This window comes from Drosophila mauritiana, chromosome 2R (assembly GCF_004382145.1).
Source record: "Drosophila mauritiana strain mau12 chromosome 2R, ASM438214v1, whole genome shotgun sequence".
Taxonomy (NCBI): Eukaryota; Metazoa; Arthropoda; class Insecta; order Diptera; family Drosophilidae; genus Drosophila; species Drosophila mauritiana.
The window spans coordinates 7980528-7996877 of NC_046668.1; the positions used below are offsets into that span (position 1 = coordinate 7980528).

General features: G+C 45.9%; 1 protein-coding gene across 9 annotated transcripts in view; it reads left to right on the plus strand.

Annotated features, from left to right (window-relative positions):
* LOC117135565 overlaps positions 1–16350 on the plus strand; it is a 33838-nt gene that overhangs the window by 14370 nt on the left and 3118 nt on the right. For 6 of the 9 annotated variants that reach the window (XM_033295876.1, XM_033295872.1, XM_033295873.1 and 3 more), the window contains 15 exons: positions 6003–6094; positions 9003–9070; positions 9182–9317; positions 10429–10500; positions 10574–10718; positions 10878–10933; positions 10996–12327; positions 12397–13362; positions 13422–14020; positions 14091–14204; positions 14262–14371; positions 14461–14577; positions 15247–15314; positions 15372–16144; positions 16209–16283. In XM_033295876.1, the coding sequence (XP_033151767.1) occupies positions 6003–6094; positions 9003–9070; positions 9182–9317; positions 10429–10500; positions 10574–10718; positions 10878–10933; positions 10996–12327; positions 12397–13362; positions 13422–14020; positions 14091–14204; positions 14262–14371; positions 14461–14577; positions 15247–15314; positions 15372–16144; positions 16209–16283 (4723 nt within the window). The remainder of the gene's footprint in view (positions 1–6002; positions 6095–9002; positions 9071–9181; positions 9318–10428; positions 10501–10573; positions 10719–10877; positions 10934–10995; positions 12328–12396; positions 13363–13421; positions 14021–14090; positions 14205–14261; positions 14372–14460; positions 14578–15246; positions 15315–15371; positions 16145–16208; positions 16284–16350) is intronic. The other 3 variants (XM_033295881.1, XM_033295874.1, XM_033295875.1) reach the window with 1 other exon arrangement.

Genomic DNA, 16350 nt, shown 5'->3' on the forward strand with positions numbered 1-16350 from the left:
AAATTTTTAATAAGCCACTTTGCTGTCCGCCTTTTGCATGCCAAAGAAAAAAGGCCACCAAAGAAAACCAGAAGTTGGCAGCTGTCAGGAAGCACACACACATACCCATGCATGTGGGGAGGACACTTGCGCTGGTGTGTGTGTGTGTGTGTGCCGGCCATCCCGGGGCGCAATAAAAAATTCAAAACTCTCGCTCACATTCGGATTTGGTCAGAAGATCACGTACTCAATAAATATTACTCAAGCTTCGAATGCTCGCACACAGTTGGCTACACTTGTTATCCTTTCGGCCAGGACCTAATGTCCTGCCTTTATAGGTTTCCCTTTAATTTCGCTGCCAGCTGGTGGGCGTTTGGGCCTTTGCTCATTTTTTCCATTTGATGTGCGCCTATTAATTTCGAGTTTGTTCCTTTTCAGCGGCGGCAATTCAATTAGTTGTCCTTCGTACAGGTCCTCTTTTGATCCGTCACGTAATATATTTGCTCATATTACTAAAAGCCACATAAATCGTGCCAAGGGCTTTGGATGAGCGCTTCTATTGCCCATTTAGCTCCAAGAGTTTGAAGCAGACTCCAAAGGACTTTAAATTGCAGTCGCTCTATGTGTGTGTGTGTGTGCATGCGAGTCCTGTTTTTAGCCTGATCGATGGGCAAATGTTGACAAAACGCAGCCAGGTGGGGCCACTCCTTTTTGGGGCATGTTTACAAGTGTCCTTCGCCGGGCCGAAAAGTCGAAAAGTGTTTGCCAACGCCGAAATTCCAAGCAATTAAATCACTTTGATGCTAATTTGGATTAATATGTTGTTGCTGCTTCCGGTCTTGTGCCTATCCAATGGCAATTTGTTGCCTTTTCCAGGTAGCTGCCTTCCCCTTCCCCCCGCCACTGTGTGCCTTCGATTAGAGGCCAAATAGATTTATTGAACAATGCATCCAACGTTGTTGCATGATGCTCCCCAGCCTGGCCACCTCCAATCCCCGTTCGTCGTGCGTTATTTATTTGGCTTATCGGTCGAAAGGGTTTCGCCTCCGGGTGGCAGGATGCGTTACCGAAAATTGTGCTACATTCGGTCGTTTGTTTTTGGTTAGACAAACAGTTTTTGCCACATTCCCCAGCGCCCCCCCACTCCCACCACTCGCTGTCTCTATTTGGCTTACAAACCATATTAATTTTGTTAGATAAATATTAGTTTTTAGCTCGTCCAGCAGTGGAGGATGGTGGACTGTGTGTCGATTTTATGTATTTTTAATGAACCATTGCCATCATTGCCATCACCAGAGGCAATGTGTTTTTGGGGCCCGTTTGGGCGGTGCCAATTTCATGGCACTTTAAATGTTAAATTTACAATTTATGTAAAAACAAAACACCAAAAATAGCCACATAGAAATAACATTTTTTTGTTATCCACCGGCCAGAGAAACGTATGTGTATCATGATAAATGCCCGGCATTAAAATAAATTACACCTTTCTGTTGGCTCTGCACCTCTCGTCCTTTTAACATGTATCTAGAAAAAATATGTTTAATATACTCACAGAAAGCGGAAAATTGGGGAAACTTATACAAACGTTGCATGCAAGCCGAAAGAGTCGAAAAAAATGGGGAATGAATCCGGAAAAAATATGTGATATGAAGAGCCCCAATATTAATATAATTTGCAGGCGGCTTAACTGAGTGTTTCCCCTTTATCCTTTGCCCTCCTGTCAGCAAATCCGAGCCTTTAGGTTTACCTTTTCCGAAGTGCATTAAATTTATTCTTTCGCCAACAAGGGGGAAACTACTCCTTGAAAATAAACTGGTTTAAGACAGGAGCTACGAAGTTATAGTTCAAACTGAACATAATATTAAAAAGGATCTTTAAGTTGATCTATATCCTGTTTGAATTCACAGCTTATAGAGCAGGCAACAATGGTATTCTATCCATACAAAGAGCACTAAATCCTTCGACTTTTGGGGACAGGGAAAAGTAATGAAATCCGCACGTAATTGCATTGCCCGTAGACACAAAAGACGATGACGATTTGAGTTTGAGTTAGCACCCTTCGCTCCACTACTTTTTCATTGCTCGTAGAAACCCTCTGTAACTTGTAAATAATTTATAACATTTTTGCAAACTTTTGTTTGGCTTTGGCTTTGTTTTTCACATTTTCTGTTTAGATTTCATTCATTAATAGGACTTTTATGACTTTCAGACCTGCCCGTCGTGGCCCCCATTTGTTGCATTTTTATGTTAATCGCTGTTGTGTTCAGTTCTGTTTCGCTTCCTATGGCCTCTGCAAATATTCCTCATTTGAGGTGAAATTGCATTTTGCTGCTGCTTTTGGGCTAATTATTGTTGGCCCCGTCGCGCCTGACATGCATATTTGCTGTTATGTGTCTTTTAATTGCTGTTCTTGGGCGAAATATGCAAAACTGGATGAGAAATGTTTCCTTGTAATGCCACAACGGCCACGAGGAAAATGCAAAGCGAGTGACTTAGTCGCTGCCGTTTGCCGAAATGTGATTTTTATCAACCGCAACGTGTGGAGCAGCAGAGTGTGTTTGTTTTGGGTTTGCTATCCGCCATAAATCATCCGCACATCTGTCATTTGTGCGGACTTCGCTGGGTGAGATACTTCATAAGTTTTGTATCTTCTAAGCGGTGACGTTTGTCTTGGCATACTCAACTAAGCTATGATGCTCAGGATAATCATGCATTTAAAAAGAAATATCATATATATATATATGGGTATTAAAGTTAAAGCGTAAAGATACTTTTTACGAATGGAGATGGTGGGGTTATGAAAAGCGAATGCTTTTGAGATTGCACACGAACGCCATCTAGCGGAGATTACCTTAATTGCTCATGGTGTATTTCAGTATGACATGAACAACTTTTTGCTAGTTGATGAGCATTGATAAACAAAATCAGGTCCAATTTCTACATTTCAACATCGCATTTAAGTGATACGGGTTTTGTAACTAACTATGCATGGTGAGGAATTATGATGTTGATAGGGGGAATCACAGAATGCTAGTGAATCTGATTAAGAATTTGTATCTTTACAGAATAGGATCGTATCATTCAGTTCGATAGTCTTCAAATAACATTATATACCTCTTACTCCACGAGTAAAACGCGTTGAGTAATAAACATCTTTTGGCCACTCGTGCTGGATTTACTGATCCGCCGCTGCCTGGTTAACACATAAACAAATATTTGTGCTCATTATCGTGAAAAACTTTTACTTTGCCTCACTTCTTGGCCATTTGCTTCAACCATGACGTCTGTTCTGGCCTTCTCTTCCACACACTCTATCTGCGACTATCTCTATTTGTTATTGGTCTTTGTTTTCGCCGGGGACGTCATCATGCGTTATCTACAAAATCCCTCCACAGCGATATTTATTTCCCCACTTCTGGGGCGATAAAGAATTGCGTAGACAAGACCGCTTCCATGGGCTCCCATTCGGCAGTTGGTGTGTAGCTATTTCCGAGACACTTTAATGGGTTTTAATTGTGGCTAGAGTGTGTGACTGAACAAAAGTAATTTCACACTCGCTGACTTTTCGGCGACGTCGGCGGCCACGAAAGTGCAAAACAATTTTTCTTTTGTATGTTTTATGGGGCCCAAAACAAACAGCAACAGCAACTGCAACTGCAACTGACCCGACCCAAACCGACCCGTACCGACCACCACCACAGACATGCCATCCTACCTGGTATTTTTTGGTGAGATATTTATTAGCCACAATTTGGCAGGCGGCTCAAATTGGCAGCTCTCGCGATTCACTCACTCAGTCCACCTGGACAGGGGGGGCTTCATAAAACGCAAATTTATTATTTATATCAACTCTTTTGTGCTATTTGCCATGTCAATTCCAGGGACATGGCCCATGGCCCATGGACATCCGCCCATTTAACCATTCACCTTCCCCAGAGCTCGCCACCGCCGCCTGCTGCTTAAATTCCTCGGCCAAATTATGAGAAAATCTTGTGTACCAAAGCGCATTTGTCACAATTAAGCGGCGGTTAAAACTGCGAGGGGGTTACCCTGTAGTCCCCGTTAAAGTCGTAATAATGCAAAACCGCCGAAAAGAAGGCAAAATGAAAACGGGGGAAACTTCTGCCACGTTGACGTTGCCATCGACATTGGCGACATGGGACCGAGGACCGAGGTCCTCTCACCTGCGGTTCACCTTCTTTTTTGGCAGCTCCGGCTGCTGGGCCTTCGTTTCCTTGTTTCTTTTGCTTTTTGTGGCAGTCTATTATGATGGCGGGCAACGTCAGTTTTTGAAGCGCTTCGCCATGAAATATGCAGAGAGCAGTTAAAAAACTTTTTATTTGTATTAATCAAACAGAGTTATTCCTTGCGCCCCTGCCCCCAACAGCCCGCACTTTTGACAACAATGGCAGCAACTGCATTATAAATAGGCGCAAGGAGCGTCTGGTGAGGGGGCAAGGTGCCGTGATTGTTTCGACATTTTTGACAATTATCGCTCGCGCATTTTTCAATGACTTCTGCTCGCCGGGCTGGGCTGAGCGCCCAAGGCAGCGATGACAAATTAGTTTGGCCATAAAACTGGAGAGTGCGATCAAAGCAAACAGTTTGTCGCCAGTCCAACCCACTGACTGGGTTACCGTCTGCCTTTCGAGAGCGTGTGTCCTCTGCCAAAACGTGCGCCATATAAAAATCGCATAAACAACTTCAACTGCCACTACAACAACGCCCTGAAAAAGTAACTACATCAACGTCATGATTGGGACCAAAGTGTGACGAGGGGAGCCAGGGCAAATCCTTGGTTCGTCAGGGATGCGTGCGTGATTTTAAAGGATTTTCTGCAAATGCTTTCGAAGTTTATGCAATACTAGTTGATTGGGCTGTTAGTCGATATGAAAGGAGAGCCACAGCAGATTTTGAGTTATGCTGGTGCATTCGTCACTATGTAAACTGCCGTTCGCAGTGGTGTTTTACTTAAGATTCGTTACTTAAGCTAGACTTTGGAAATGTTTTTACAAGATGATTCAGCTTATAATGGTGTTATGCACTTAAGTAAATCTCTTAAAATAAAAATACATTGCAAATTGATAGATAACTAAGGAATTATCATCCTAGCCAAACGATTTGTGTGAAACTAGACTTGATTTCGTAACTTCAATCACAATATGACCGGCACATCCCTGGTCGTGTGTGCTCACCTCTTCAGGAGGGCAGGGGCACAACAACCCCACGCACCCCAAAGTGCCGCCCCCTCTCAGCTCCCCCTCCGCCGTCGCCCAACGTCTGGCATTTGCAATTTGGCAACACATTTCGGTTACGCGGCCTTTGCTGGCGAAATGGCAAACTGGCAAGTGGAGTCGCTCCGCTCCGAGCACTTTATATAAATTGTGGACAAATACTTTTTATGGCTCTTCGAGTGCAACCTATTGGCTCTTTGATATACGACAAGTGATGGGAGAGGGGACGGGTATGGGGATGGGGCAGAGGAGCGGGATGTCGCGTAGATGTCCGCTTTTATTACACATTTTGCTAAATTACAGTTTGGCCGCAAAGTTTATTTACCCTCGCGAGTTGCGTGGCATTTTAATAAACCGAAAGTTGGTTCGATTTATAGTACGTTGCAAGCTCCATTAAGTGTGGGTAATTATTCAATGACTCAAAGCCGAAACTGAAAACTTTGCCACGCATTCTGCGCGGCTAATGCTGAAGATTGGATTTGATAAATGGAGAAGTGCAGAAACTCGTTTATTAATGTTGACATTATAGGATTTCTTTCCCCTTTTCTTTTTTATTTCCTTTCAACTATAAATCATCGCTCTAAACTGATTTACATTTTTGTCGCATTTATGAATGTCCGACAGTTGCACCTGTTGGGTGTCGGGTGGGAAAAGTGGACTGGGCTGGGCTCTGGTGTTTTTCCGGAGTGGGCCGAAAACTGCTGCCAGAGATATGCGAAATTGATTTCCCGACTTGCGCTTTCGGTGCACTTAACATCTATTTTTCTTACTCTCTGCCCCCTTTTCCAGATGGCGAACCCATCAAGCTGCCCGACAATTTGGAGAGCCTGCCAAGAGCCGACAGTTTTCCATCACAGCGTCATCGTTGGAATACAAATGAGGTCAGTTTTAGTTCTAAGTTGGTATTTCTGTTTGCTTTTTCCGCCGCTGTTTGTGTTTGTGTTTCTATTTGCATTTGATTGCACATAAAATTGTCGAAACGGGGAAGTCAAGTGAAAGCCAAAAGGAAGTCGACGACTTGCACGCCGGTGGCCGTGGGTTCGTGGGTCCTGGCCAGTTGACAGGCGGATGAGCCTGCCAGTCCTCCGCCAGGACACTTTGACAGCCTTCGACGACGGCTCCTCCGCCTTGTCCCCATTTCCTTGATCCTCACACACTTGCGAACTCCTATATGCAGATTAACGAGATGGCGGCCTGGTGGTCTGGTGGTCAGTCCATTAGGAAGGAGCTCGCGACGTTTTTATTGCGCCACAAACTATAATGCAAACACCAGTAAAACTAGAACTTTAGATCTGTGCTCGGGGAGGCGCTTTTAAAAACCTGGCCACGCGTCGCCCAAAAGTTCGCCGCTCCTCCCATTTTTTCTTTTTTTTTTTGTATCTCGCGGATTCAGTTCGGTTTGCAATAAAAGTTTTCGCTCGCGGGAAATGAGAACACAAAAACAGGGAAAATTCTTCGCAATGAGCTTGGCTTGTTGTTTTACTTGTGAATTAAGCGCAACCGCAAATATTCATTGGGACAGTTGTAAAGTTGGGGTTTTTATTTAGCTGGAATGGGGGTTTCACGGCAAGCGGATTTTTACACTTACAAAAGCTACAAAGTTGGCCAAATTAAAAGTGACTTTTACTCGTGTAATCATTTGTTTTAATCATATGAATTAATCATAATTATGCTCTAACTGAATAAATTAGACATTTAAATTAAAAGAGTATTCCTTAAGTAAACAATTAAGGCAAAACGCCTTACAATTCAACCCGTTTCCAGTGCTTAATGCATTTAATTCTCGCGCCGTAAGGGCATCTCATAGTTGATTAAAATACAGTTTCTCTACCGAAAGGCAAAAGAACTCGGCCTCCAGCGTCAGGACTCGTGGACTGAACTTCCTCCTCCTGCAGCGGGATGCAAAAATTACAAAATGTGGCCGTGTACGGGGCATAAATAAAATTACGCACGCTTATTTTAGTCTGCTTACAGCGAAAAAGGGCGGCAGATGGGGCAGTGGAGTCAGTGGGGGTCAGTGGAAAAGCTCCTGGCTGACCCCACTCGAACCAGCGACTGTCGCTTTAACCACATGGTTTTAATTTGGCATTTAAGCAGTAGCCGGGGGGCCAGAACTCTCGACCCGGCTCATAAAGCAACTGCAAAATAATAGCAAACAACAGGAGCAGAAACAGCCGACCGTGTGTGGTTGCAAAAAGGCGCAGCTTAAAAATCAAAAAGTTAAATTGATAATGAGTCGCAATTTTATGTCCGCTTTTTGCACCCCATTCGTTTTCTGGGTGACCCGAAGTGGTCCTTCTGCGTTTGGTCACCAAAAAGGACCACTTGACTGCAAGTGATTAAGTGGCATGCCTTAAATTAGTTACTCCCAGTTGTTTCTAGGACTACGAATGAGTTAGTCGAAATCTTTAGGATTTTATTTTGAACATGCCATTGATTAAAATAAGCGACTTAGAGCACTCTATTCATTTCAGTAGTTTATGGCAGTTTATGGCTTCAAACCGCCATTCCAGTTCTTAAACCTTTCCATTTTCCGTATGATGGATGCATCGTTTGCTCATTTCGCCGGAGAAAGTGTTGAAGCAACATTTGACTAGGACCACGCCCCTTGGCAAAAATGGCGGGCTATGCGCTGAGGTGGGCATAAATTCTTAATGCCTAGCCCTTCGCAGTATGTATGTGCCTGGAATTCATCATAAGGATGAAGGAAGGAATGAAGTAAGGAAGGAGTTTGGAGTAGGTCGCTCGAGCCATGCATAAGTAAGCAACAGCCTTCCATCCATATATCCATCTATCTCCACATATGTCCTTCCACATCCTCCATATGCTCTTCAGCGGCGAAAGAGCCCAGTCAGGGGCAATTTTGGCCAAAATGCAAACGTTTGCCACTTGACAAACACGCGCCTGTGATTTGCTCAGCCTCCTCCTTCGATCCCGATATACAATTTTTATGACACTCGCAAATGCTGCGATATCTTGCTCGAATCGAGAGGCACATGGCGAATCTTTGGCTGCTCACAGCTGAGGATGTTGTGGATGCTGGGAATGGATGGATGGCCACTTTGCATTATTCATGCAACGTCAAGGAAGCAAACAAATTGATAACTTTATCGGCAAAACATGCAATGAAATGTCTAAATTCGTTGAATTCCCTCTGAACTTTCGCTGACTGTTGTGTGATTTGCATTCGAATCGTTTTTTTTTTTTGACTGTCTAAATCTTGAGCTCGTGCGTTTTTAAGATTTTATATTCCCCGGGTGACAGGGCATTTCAAGTATGCACACAAATTGCACTCGGGATGCGTCTGTGCTGGCTCTTGGCCTCCTGGCCACCGAGCTGGTTAAGTGTCAACTGCCGGCGACACCTGTAAATTGTGGTTAACACACGACCACCATCACCTCCACCACCATCTCTTTTTTCGGTGGCAGTGTCCGCTTTGCGGTCAAATGAAATTTCTAAAATGTTTTCCTTTGTTTTATGGCGCAGAAATCCCTCCGCTCCAGCTTTTGTCGGAGGAAATGCCGCGAGTTCCGTGACTGGGCAGCGGATCCGTTTGCCCATTAAGTCCGGAAATTGTTAGCACGTTAGTTAAGGTCAGTTAGCCAAGTTAGCGGGTGAACTGGGGGCCCCGGAGAAGTGGTTGGAGTTTGGGAAATAACTTTGCCAGTGTCGCAGCGAAAATAGAAATGCTGTGAAGGCCGCTCGCGGTATCTCTGAATTCCTGCGCTAAGATGTTTTTCATATGCAAATATAGAAACATATTGTACAGACTTTGTTTATATATTCCAGGAAATCGCCGCGATTCTTATCAGCTTTGATAAGCATGGCGAGTGGCAGTCCAAAGAGGTTCGAACCAGGTGAGCAATGAAACTTAAACAGATGTTCTAACATATTTGTAGCTATATAAACTGTGTTTTCGATTACTTTCCATTACTTATGTGCATAACTTTGATTATCTCGCATTGAAGGCCCAAAAGCGGATCGCTCTTGCTCTACTCCAGGAAGAAGGTGCGCTACAGACGCGATGGATACTGCTGGAAGAAACGCAAGGATGGCAAGACAACGCGCGAGGATCACATGAAACTGAAAGTACAAGGCACTGAGGTGAGTCGAAGGAACATGGTCTAGAGTCCTTTCGTAGCTGCACAATTAGGCAATTAGCCGGAATCGTTTTCCAGCTATTGCCGTCATTTGTCAAGGGTTGAAAAAAAAAGTGCCTTCAATTCCGCGGACTTCCTTGGAGTTGCCTGGTTATTTTTTCTGCTATTTCGTGCTTGACCGTGTGGGGGGGTTCCTTTGGGTGAGTTATGATTTCCCGCCGGAAGTTGACAGAAACTTACGGTGTCCTCCCCCTTGTCCCTTGGAGCAGTTCGTCCGCGCAAGTGTTTGCTTAAGGATGTGTGTGCATCGCCGCCGTTGCCTGCTAATGAAATAAGTCCTGCCAAGGGTTAAGCTTATTTATAATGTCTGTCTGTCGGGGTATCCATCCCCCCTGCCACCCCCTCCCCCCGCGCACAGCCAAGCCATTACAGAAACATAAAAACATTTGGCAATTTCACGCCAATTTTTTGCACAGCTCCTCGGGCGTTTGTTTTTATTTTAATTTTTATTTTAATACATTCGCAAGTAAACGTGGCCCGCGAAGATTTATGCAGTTGGCAATGACGGCGGGGTGCCGTCTTCTTACATGATAACTGGGCCCAAACGAGGCAGATAGTACAAAGGAAATGCCATGGCGAAGCACAAGAAGTCAGCGGCATATCGCGGCCAACGAGAGCCAACAAATTTATCAGCGGGTAGAAGAAGTTCCCAAAAAAAATAAACTATGATGGAAAAAGGGGGAAAAAAACTCGGAGGAACAAGAAAAATGCGCAACGAAATGTTTTATAAGTCAGGGAAACTCAAACCCTTTTCCTCGGCTCTTCCGTTTCGATTCGTTGGCTTTCGTTGGTTTGAGTTTGAGTCCTGATTTTTGGCACTTACCAAGTCCAAGTGGCGCCCCCTAGCGTGGGCGGTTGGTAATTTAATTTGGGCTCCACTTGCTCGTCGTTTTTATGTTTTCCAATTAAATGGATTTCTTCTCCGCGGGGCAAAACGAGCTGCGTGTTGAGCCGAGTAGGAACTCCCCAAGTTTTAGTCCTTTTTTATGCTCTTGTTTGTGTTGCCGGATTGATAAATTGAATTTCCTTCGATTTCTGCCCCCTCTTTTCCACAGTGCATCTATGGTTGTTATGTACACTCGGCCATATTGCCCACATTTCATCGCAGATGTTACTGGCTGTTGCAGGTAGGCTTGCTATCTCCCTTCTCCCCTAACATACTAAAATCCTGGGCGCACATTGCTCATCTCTTCCGCGTAGAATCCGGACATTGTTTTGGTGCACTACCTCAATGTCCCATATCCGGATGATAACAAAATGGCCGTGATTGCGCCCAGTATCACATTTTGGGGCGACAAAAAGGAGTGGACCAAGGAGGAGCTGGTCAGCCAGCTCAAGCCCATGCGTAAGTATAGATTTTAAGAATATGGTATTCAATTCAAAACCAAACATTCAAAAACCATTTCTTTATTAGCTAATTAAGTAAAAAGTTTCCTATATGATGTTAAATTATAACCCTATGACAATTTGAGAAATAAAGCTAACTTACATGATTGATTTTTAGTATCCACAATTAATTCTGATGATGACTCCGACTCGGGTAACGATATAGAAATATCAGTAAGTAACAAAGAGATTGAAACTCAACCGTAGAGTCAACTGAATTGCATTTTCTCGTGTAGACGGCGGAGACGGTGGAGTCCATAGTTTGCCAACTGATGGAGAAGCAGAGGTTGTCGCGCCAGGCTGCCTTGGTCAAGCAGCTAGACTGTGGGTGTGGAGATGGAGGATGCGTGGACGGAAAGACCTGTACGCATCCCGTGATGCGGCGATCGGCCGCCATGCTGAAGTCCTCGGTGCAGGAGAAACGGCTGGGCGAGCCCTTCAACGGCAACACGCCCAATGTGGTGGTGGCCAGCAAGCTCTACTCCCGATGGGCGGAGCGGCCAAGGCAGCACGTGGAGAATCACGGCCAATTCCACAACGTCACGCAGCAGTTGCCGCAGGAGTCGGCTATTAAGTTTCAGATCATTCCGCCGCAGCAACAGCAGCAGCAGGATGGGAACTACCAGCAGCAGCAACAGTATCGGGCAAGTCAAATGCTCGCTGCAAGGAGTAATCTGGTGATGCAGCAACAGCAGCAGCAGCAACACCAACAACAACAGCAATACCACCAGCAACAGCAACAGCAGCAGCAGCACCAACAACAGCAGCAACAGCAGCAGCACTTGAGTCTACAGCGATTTGTTGCCAGTCAAGGACAGAATTCTGTGCATCTCAATCAGCAGCACAGGCTGCAAATAGCCAATACAACGATCACAGCCACAGCCAGAGATCCTGCGACGGCTTCAGCAGCAGCTTCAGGAGCGGCAGCAGTCGCCTCGAATATAATGGACACCGAACTAATTGAAAACCAAAACCACATGACCGCAAACAAAATCACAAACTCCGGCAGCAGCAATAGCAGTAGCAGCAATGCCAGCAAGCAATTAGCAGCCCAAACAAACAACGAATTAAATGTCGTAAATAATAACGACCCCGGCAACAATAACTTTATGTACAATCAACAGCAGCAACTTAATGCTTCCAGCAACAGCAACAACAGCAGCCAGCAGCAACAGCAGCAGCAGCAGCAACATTATTATAAATTGCAACAGACAACAGCAACCCCAACTAGTGGTCAGCCGGCTCCTCTGGCGCAAGTTCAACCCCACTCCTTGGGCCAACCACCCGTGGAGGCCATGTGCATGTCACCCGAGCATCGCAGCAGCAGCCAGCCCACACCTGCAACGTCTTCCGCTGGTAGCATCCCCTCCTCCGTTTCCGTATCCATATCCGTGTCCACAAACACATCCACACCCGCTCCCACGTCCATATCCACGCCCACATCGGGCACTTCGTCCACTTCGAGTTCCTTACAATCGATTATCGATGGCAATCAGCAGCAACAAATTACAACGACGTCGACGGCAGCAACTTGTGATAATTTAATGAGCGCCAATGCGCTCTCTGAGGTGAGTGCAACCGCAAAATCGACTGCAATCATTGTATTTATGTTGATTAAATTCAAACTTATTCGGCAGCAGGATAGCCACACAGTCAACAATCAGGCCACAGAAGCCCCCAACAGGAGTCAGCTGCAATCGCAATCGCAATCGCAATCCCTGAACCAAAATGGTTGTGCAACTTACAGTGCTTCCAGTGATAACAGCAGCCAAATTAGTGACGAAAGCAGCAGCTTTGGCGGTAACAATCAAAACAGCAGCAACAGCAGCAGCAGCGAGGAGGAGCCCCAGGTGGAAGCGTTGAGCTTCTTCAACGAGACCTTGGATCTGTCCCACGAGGATATCCAGCGCACTTTGATAGCGAATATGCCGTACAATACGACAGCAGCGGGAGCCACAGCACCCAGTACAACGATAACAACTGACAACACCAAACTCGAATTAACCCAACAGGAGCCGGAGAAGAAACCCGAGATGAGAACAGAACCCGCAACCGATGTTGAGGAGGATGAAACGGACGATGTGTTTGCCAATCTGGATGCCTTCGATATGCTCGTGGAGTTTCCCGAACTGGATTTGGATGACAAGCAGGCCCTGAATAACACGGCTTTGGAGCAGAGCTCCTTTTTGGGAGAGTCCGCACCATCGCAGCCACGCAAGGTGCACAATATATGCGACTTTAGTCCCGAATGGTCATACACGGAGGGAGGCGTTAAGGTTCTGGTGGCCGGACCTTGGACGAGCTCGAATGGCGGTGCGTATACGGTGCTATTCGATGCGCAACCAGTACCCACGCAACTGGTCCAGGAAGGAGTACTTCGCTGCTATTGTCCAGCCCACGAGGCTGGATTTGTGACTCTGCAGGTGGCTTGCGGCGGATTCCTTGTTTCCAACTCCGTGATGTTTGAATACAAGCTCTCCCTGCTGGCGGATGCACCTTTCGATGCCACCAGTTCCAATGATTGCCTGTACAAGTTTACGCTGCTAAATCGCCTGTCCACCATCGACGAGAAACTGCAGGTGAAGACGGAGCATGAGCTCACGGTAAGTGATTGTTTTGTTAGCGAATTCATGTCCTACATTGAGATCTTTTGAACTTATAGACCGACAACACTGCTCTCTACCTGGAGCCAAACTTCGAGGAGAAGCTGGTAGCATATTGCCACAAGCTGATCAAGCACGCCTGGAGCATGCCCAGCACAGCCGCCTCGTGGACGGTGGGATTACGTGGCATGACTCTGCTCCACTTGGCCGCTGCCTTGGGCTATGCCAAGCTGGTGGGCGCCATGCTGAATTGGCGATCGGAAAATCCACATATCATTCTTGAAACCGAACTGGACGCCCTCAGCCAGGATGTCTACGGTTTTACTCCGCTTGCCTGGGCCTGTGTGCGTGGTCATGTGGAGTGTTCGCTGCTACTCTACAAGTGGAATCACAATGCGCTAAAGATCAAAACCCAGGCACAGCAAACTCCCCTCGATTTGGCCAGCATGCGGGGTCACAAAGTCTTGCTGGCGCAGATGTATCGCTTAGAGAAGGAACGCTGCCGCAAGCCGCAGCTGCGCGGAGGCTTGGCCAATCTTTCCATGAACATGGGCGTGGAAGCGGAGGCGGAGGAACAGCACCAGAGCTTCAGCGCTTTTGACTTGGAACTCCAGCGCAAGCATGATGGAGTTTTCCTGAGACCCGTTGCGGTGCATAGGTAGGGAGTTTCTCATTATTTATTTTCAATATTTGTTAAATACTTTTCATTTTTCCATTCGAACTCGCAGCAATCAGAGTCCACCCAATGGCAGCAGTCGTTACTCCAAACGTTCCTCCATAGATAGTGGCATTAACATGGACATACGCAGCAAGTCAGGGAAACCACTGGCCAGGCTCCATAGGTAAGGTTGAAACTGAGCCGTTCAAGACTTCAACTAACTTTATTCCTAATCTTTCAGCAACTTTGAGAGCCATGACAGCTATGCTCTGGGCGTCGATTCGCCGTTGGACTCGCTGACTGGAACCAACTGTCTGCTGTCGCCGCTGCGCAAAATGGACTTTGCCCTCTGTAAGTTTGGGGATCAGACTGTGCATGCTCCCAACTCCTAGTCATAGAATGAACCAAATGCTCAAATTTTCTCGGTAAATTCAAACTAGGCGAGGTATCTACGGGCGAATCGAGTCCCGTGCACGACAAAGATTGCGACGACAATTCAACTAGCGCGACCGACGTGACCATTGGCAATGATTTGGTCCTGCCCGATGCCGTTGTAGGTCAGTGATGGCAGATTGGTGGAGCCCTGCTCCACTCTCAATCCAATCTCAAAGTGTCAACCCGTAACAAACTCACCTGTTATCTGTACTGTAGCTACTAAAAACATACTAACCATGTGGGGATGGCTCTCGATGTTGTTGATGTTGTGTTGCTATTGCTGTTTGTTGTTATATGTAATCACGTATTTGGGGGGAAGCTCGTTTAATCAATGTAAATGTTCGTTATTAATATTGGTTGCTGGTTGTGCGCCCTAAATGGGCGCTTTTATCGATGTCTACATTTAACCGATTACTACTAATTTTAAACTAACAAACACTCGCCGCCTAATTAACCACGAATTGATCGTTGTAAATATGAACCCGAGGTGTATGTAAATAGCTAGCTAAACACAAAAATCAATGCTTGTCGGTGTATAATACAAATAATAATTAGCCGTGTTCAGCGACTTTGATTATCGTGATCAATTTGAAGAGTCATAGACGTAGCTTTGTCAATTTAAGCTCCATTAGATCATTTGGCTAATTGAGCTTAAAATAACAGAGAAAATATTCGATACTGTATATGTGTACATGAAAGTGTCCAGCTCAATTATGTAGTCTCGTTTGCCATGTATTTGTATGAGCGATTTGTTTTGAAATAGTTTTGTAATCAGTTTGGCGTACTTTCAGGGGACTCCGATGCCAAAGTTCTGACTTTAGCTGAACACATAATAGCAGCCATGCCAGAACGAATCAAGGTGAGCTACTGTGAACCCCTTTATTGAAAATAATTCTAATGTGATTTAACCCTTTAGAACGAAGCCGATGAAATGATGGTGCTGGGCAGTCCCTTGACAGAACCCCTCACTTCAGAATCTTCAGCGCTGACGGACAGCTTTATGGACCCACTACTCGATTCTCTGCCCAACACCCATTTTGACAGCGACTTCAGCTTCGACTTCCATGACCATAGCTATCGCTATCACGACGTCAGCACGCCGTGCTCCAGTTTGAGTCCCGCCAGCTCGGGACCGCTGCAGTCCCCGGCCAGTTACTCCATTTTGGGAACCGATCCCTCAGTCAGTTCACCCAGTCCCCCGCCATCCACCAAACAGTTGACAGAGTTCCTGCACGCCTCCAGCATCTCGTCGTATCCCTTTGAGGCGGATTTCTCCAAGCTAACCCTAACAGACACGGAGCAGCGAGAGCTCTACGAGGCAGCCAAATGCATCCAGAAGGCGTATCGCTCGTACAAGGGTCGACAGAAGCTCGAGGAGCAGAACAAGGAACGGAGCGCTGCCACTGTAATCCAGAACTACTACAGGCGGTACAAGCAGTACGCCTACTACAGGCAGATGACAAACGCAGCCCTGGTGATCCAACATGGCTACCGCTCCTACAGACGAAACAAGCGATTCAAGAAGAGCGGCTTGTGCTTGAGCAGCTCCAGTGATCATGGAAGTGTGAGCAGCAATTCCCAGTGCTTGTCCAGCTTTTACGATCACTACAAACAGGATCAGCAGCAGCTTCACGAGATGGGCTCCCAGCCCAGCACGCCTAAGGAAACTAGCCCTTCGGGTCCTTTGAAGTGAGTTGGAATACTAAATAGTTTTGAAAAATTAAAACTTACTAAATTTAAACAAATTTAACAGGCGAACCTACTCGCAGTCCACGCAAAATCAAGCTGCCCGGAAAATTCAACAGTTTATGAGACAATCACGCATCAAGTAAGTGCAACTAATTAATCCGACTAATTAGGATTAACTTAACAATAAGCTAACTCATGGGTGATGT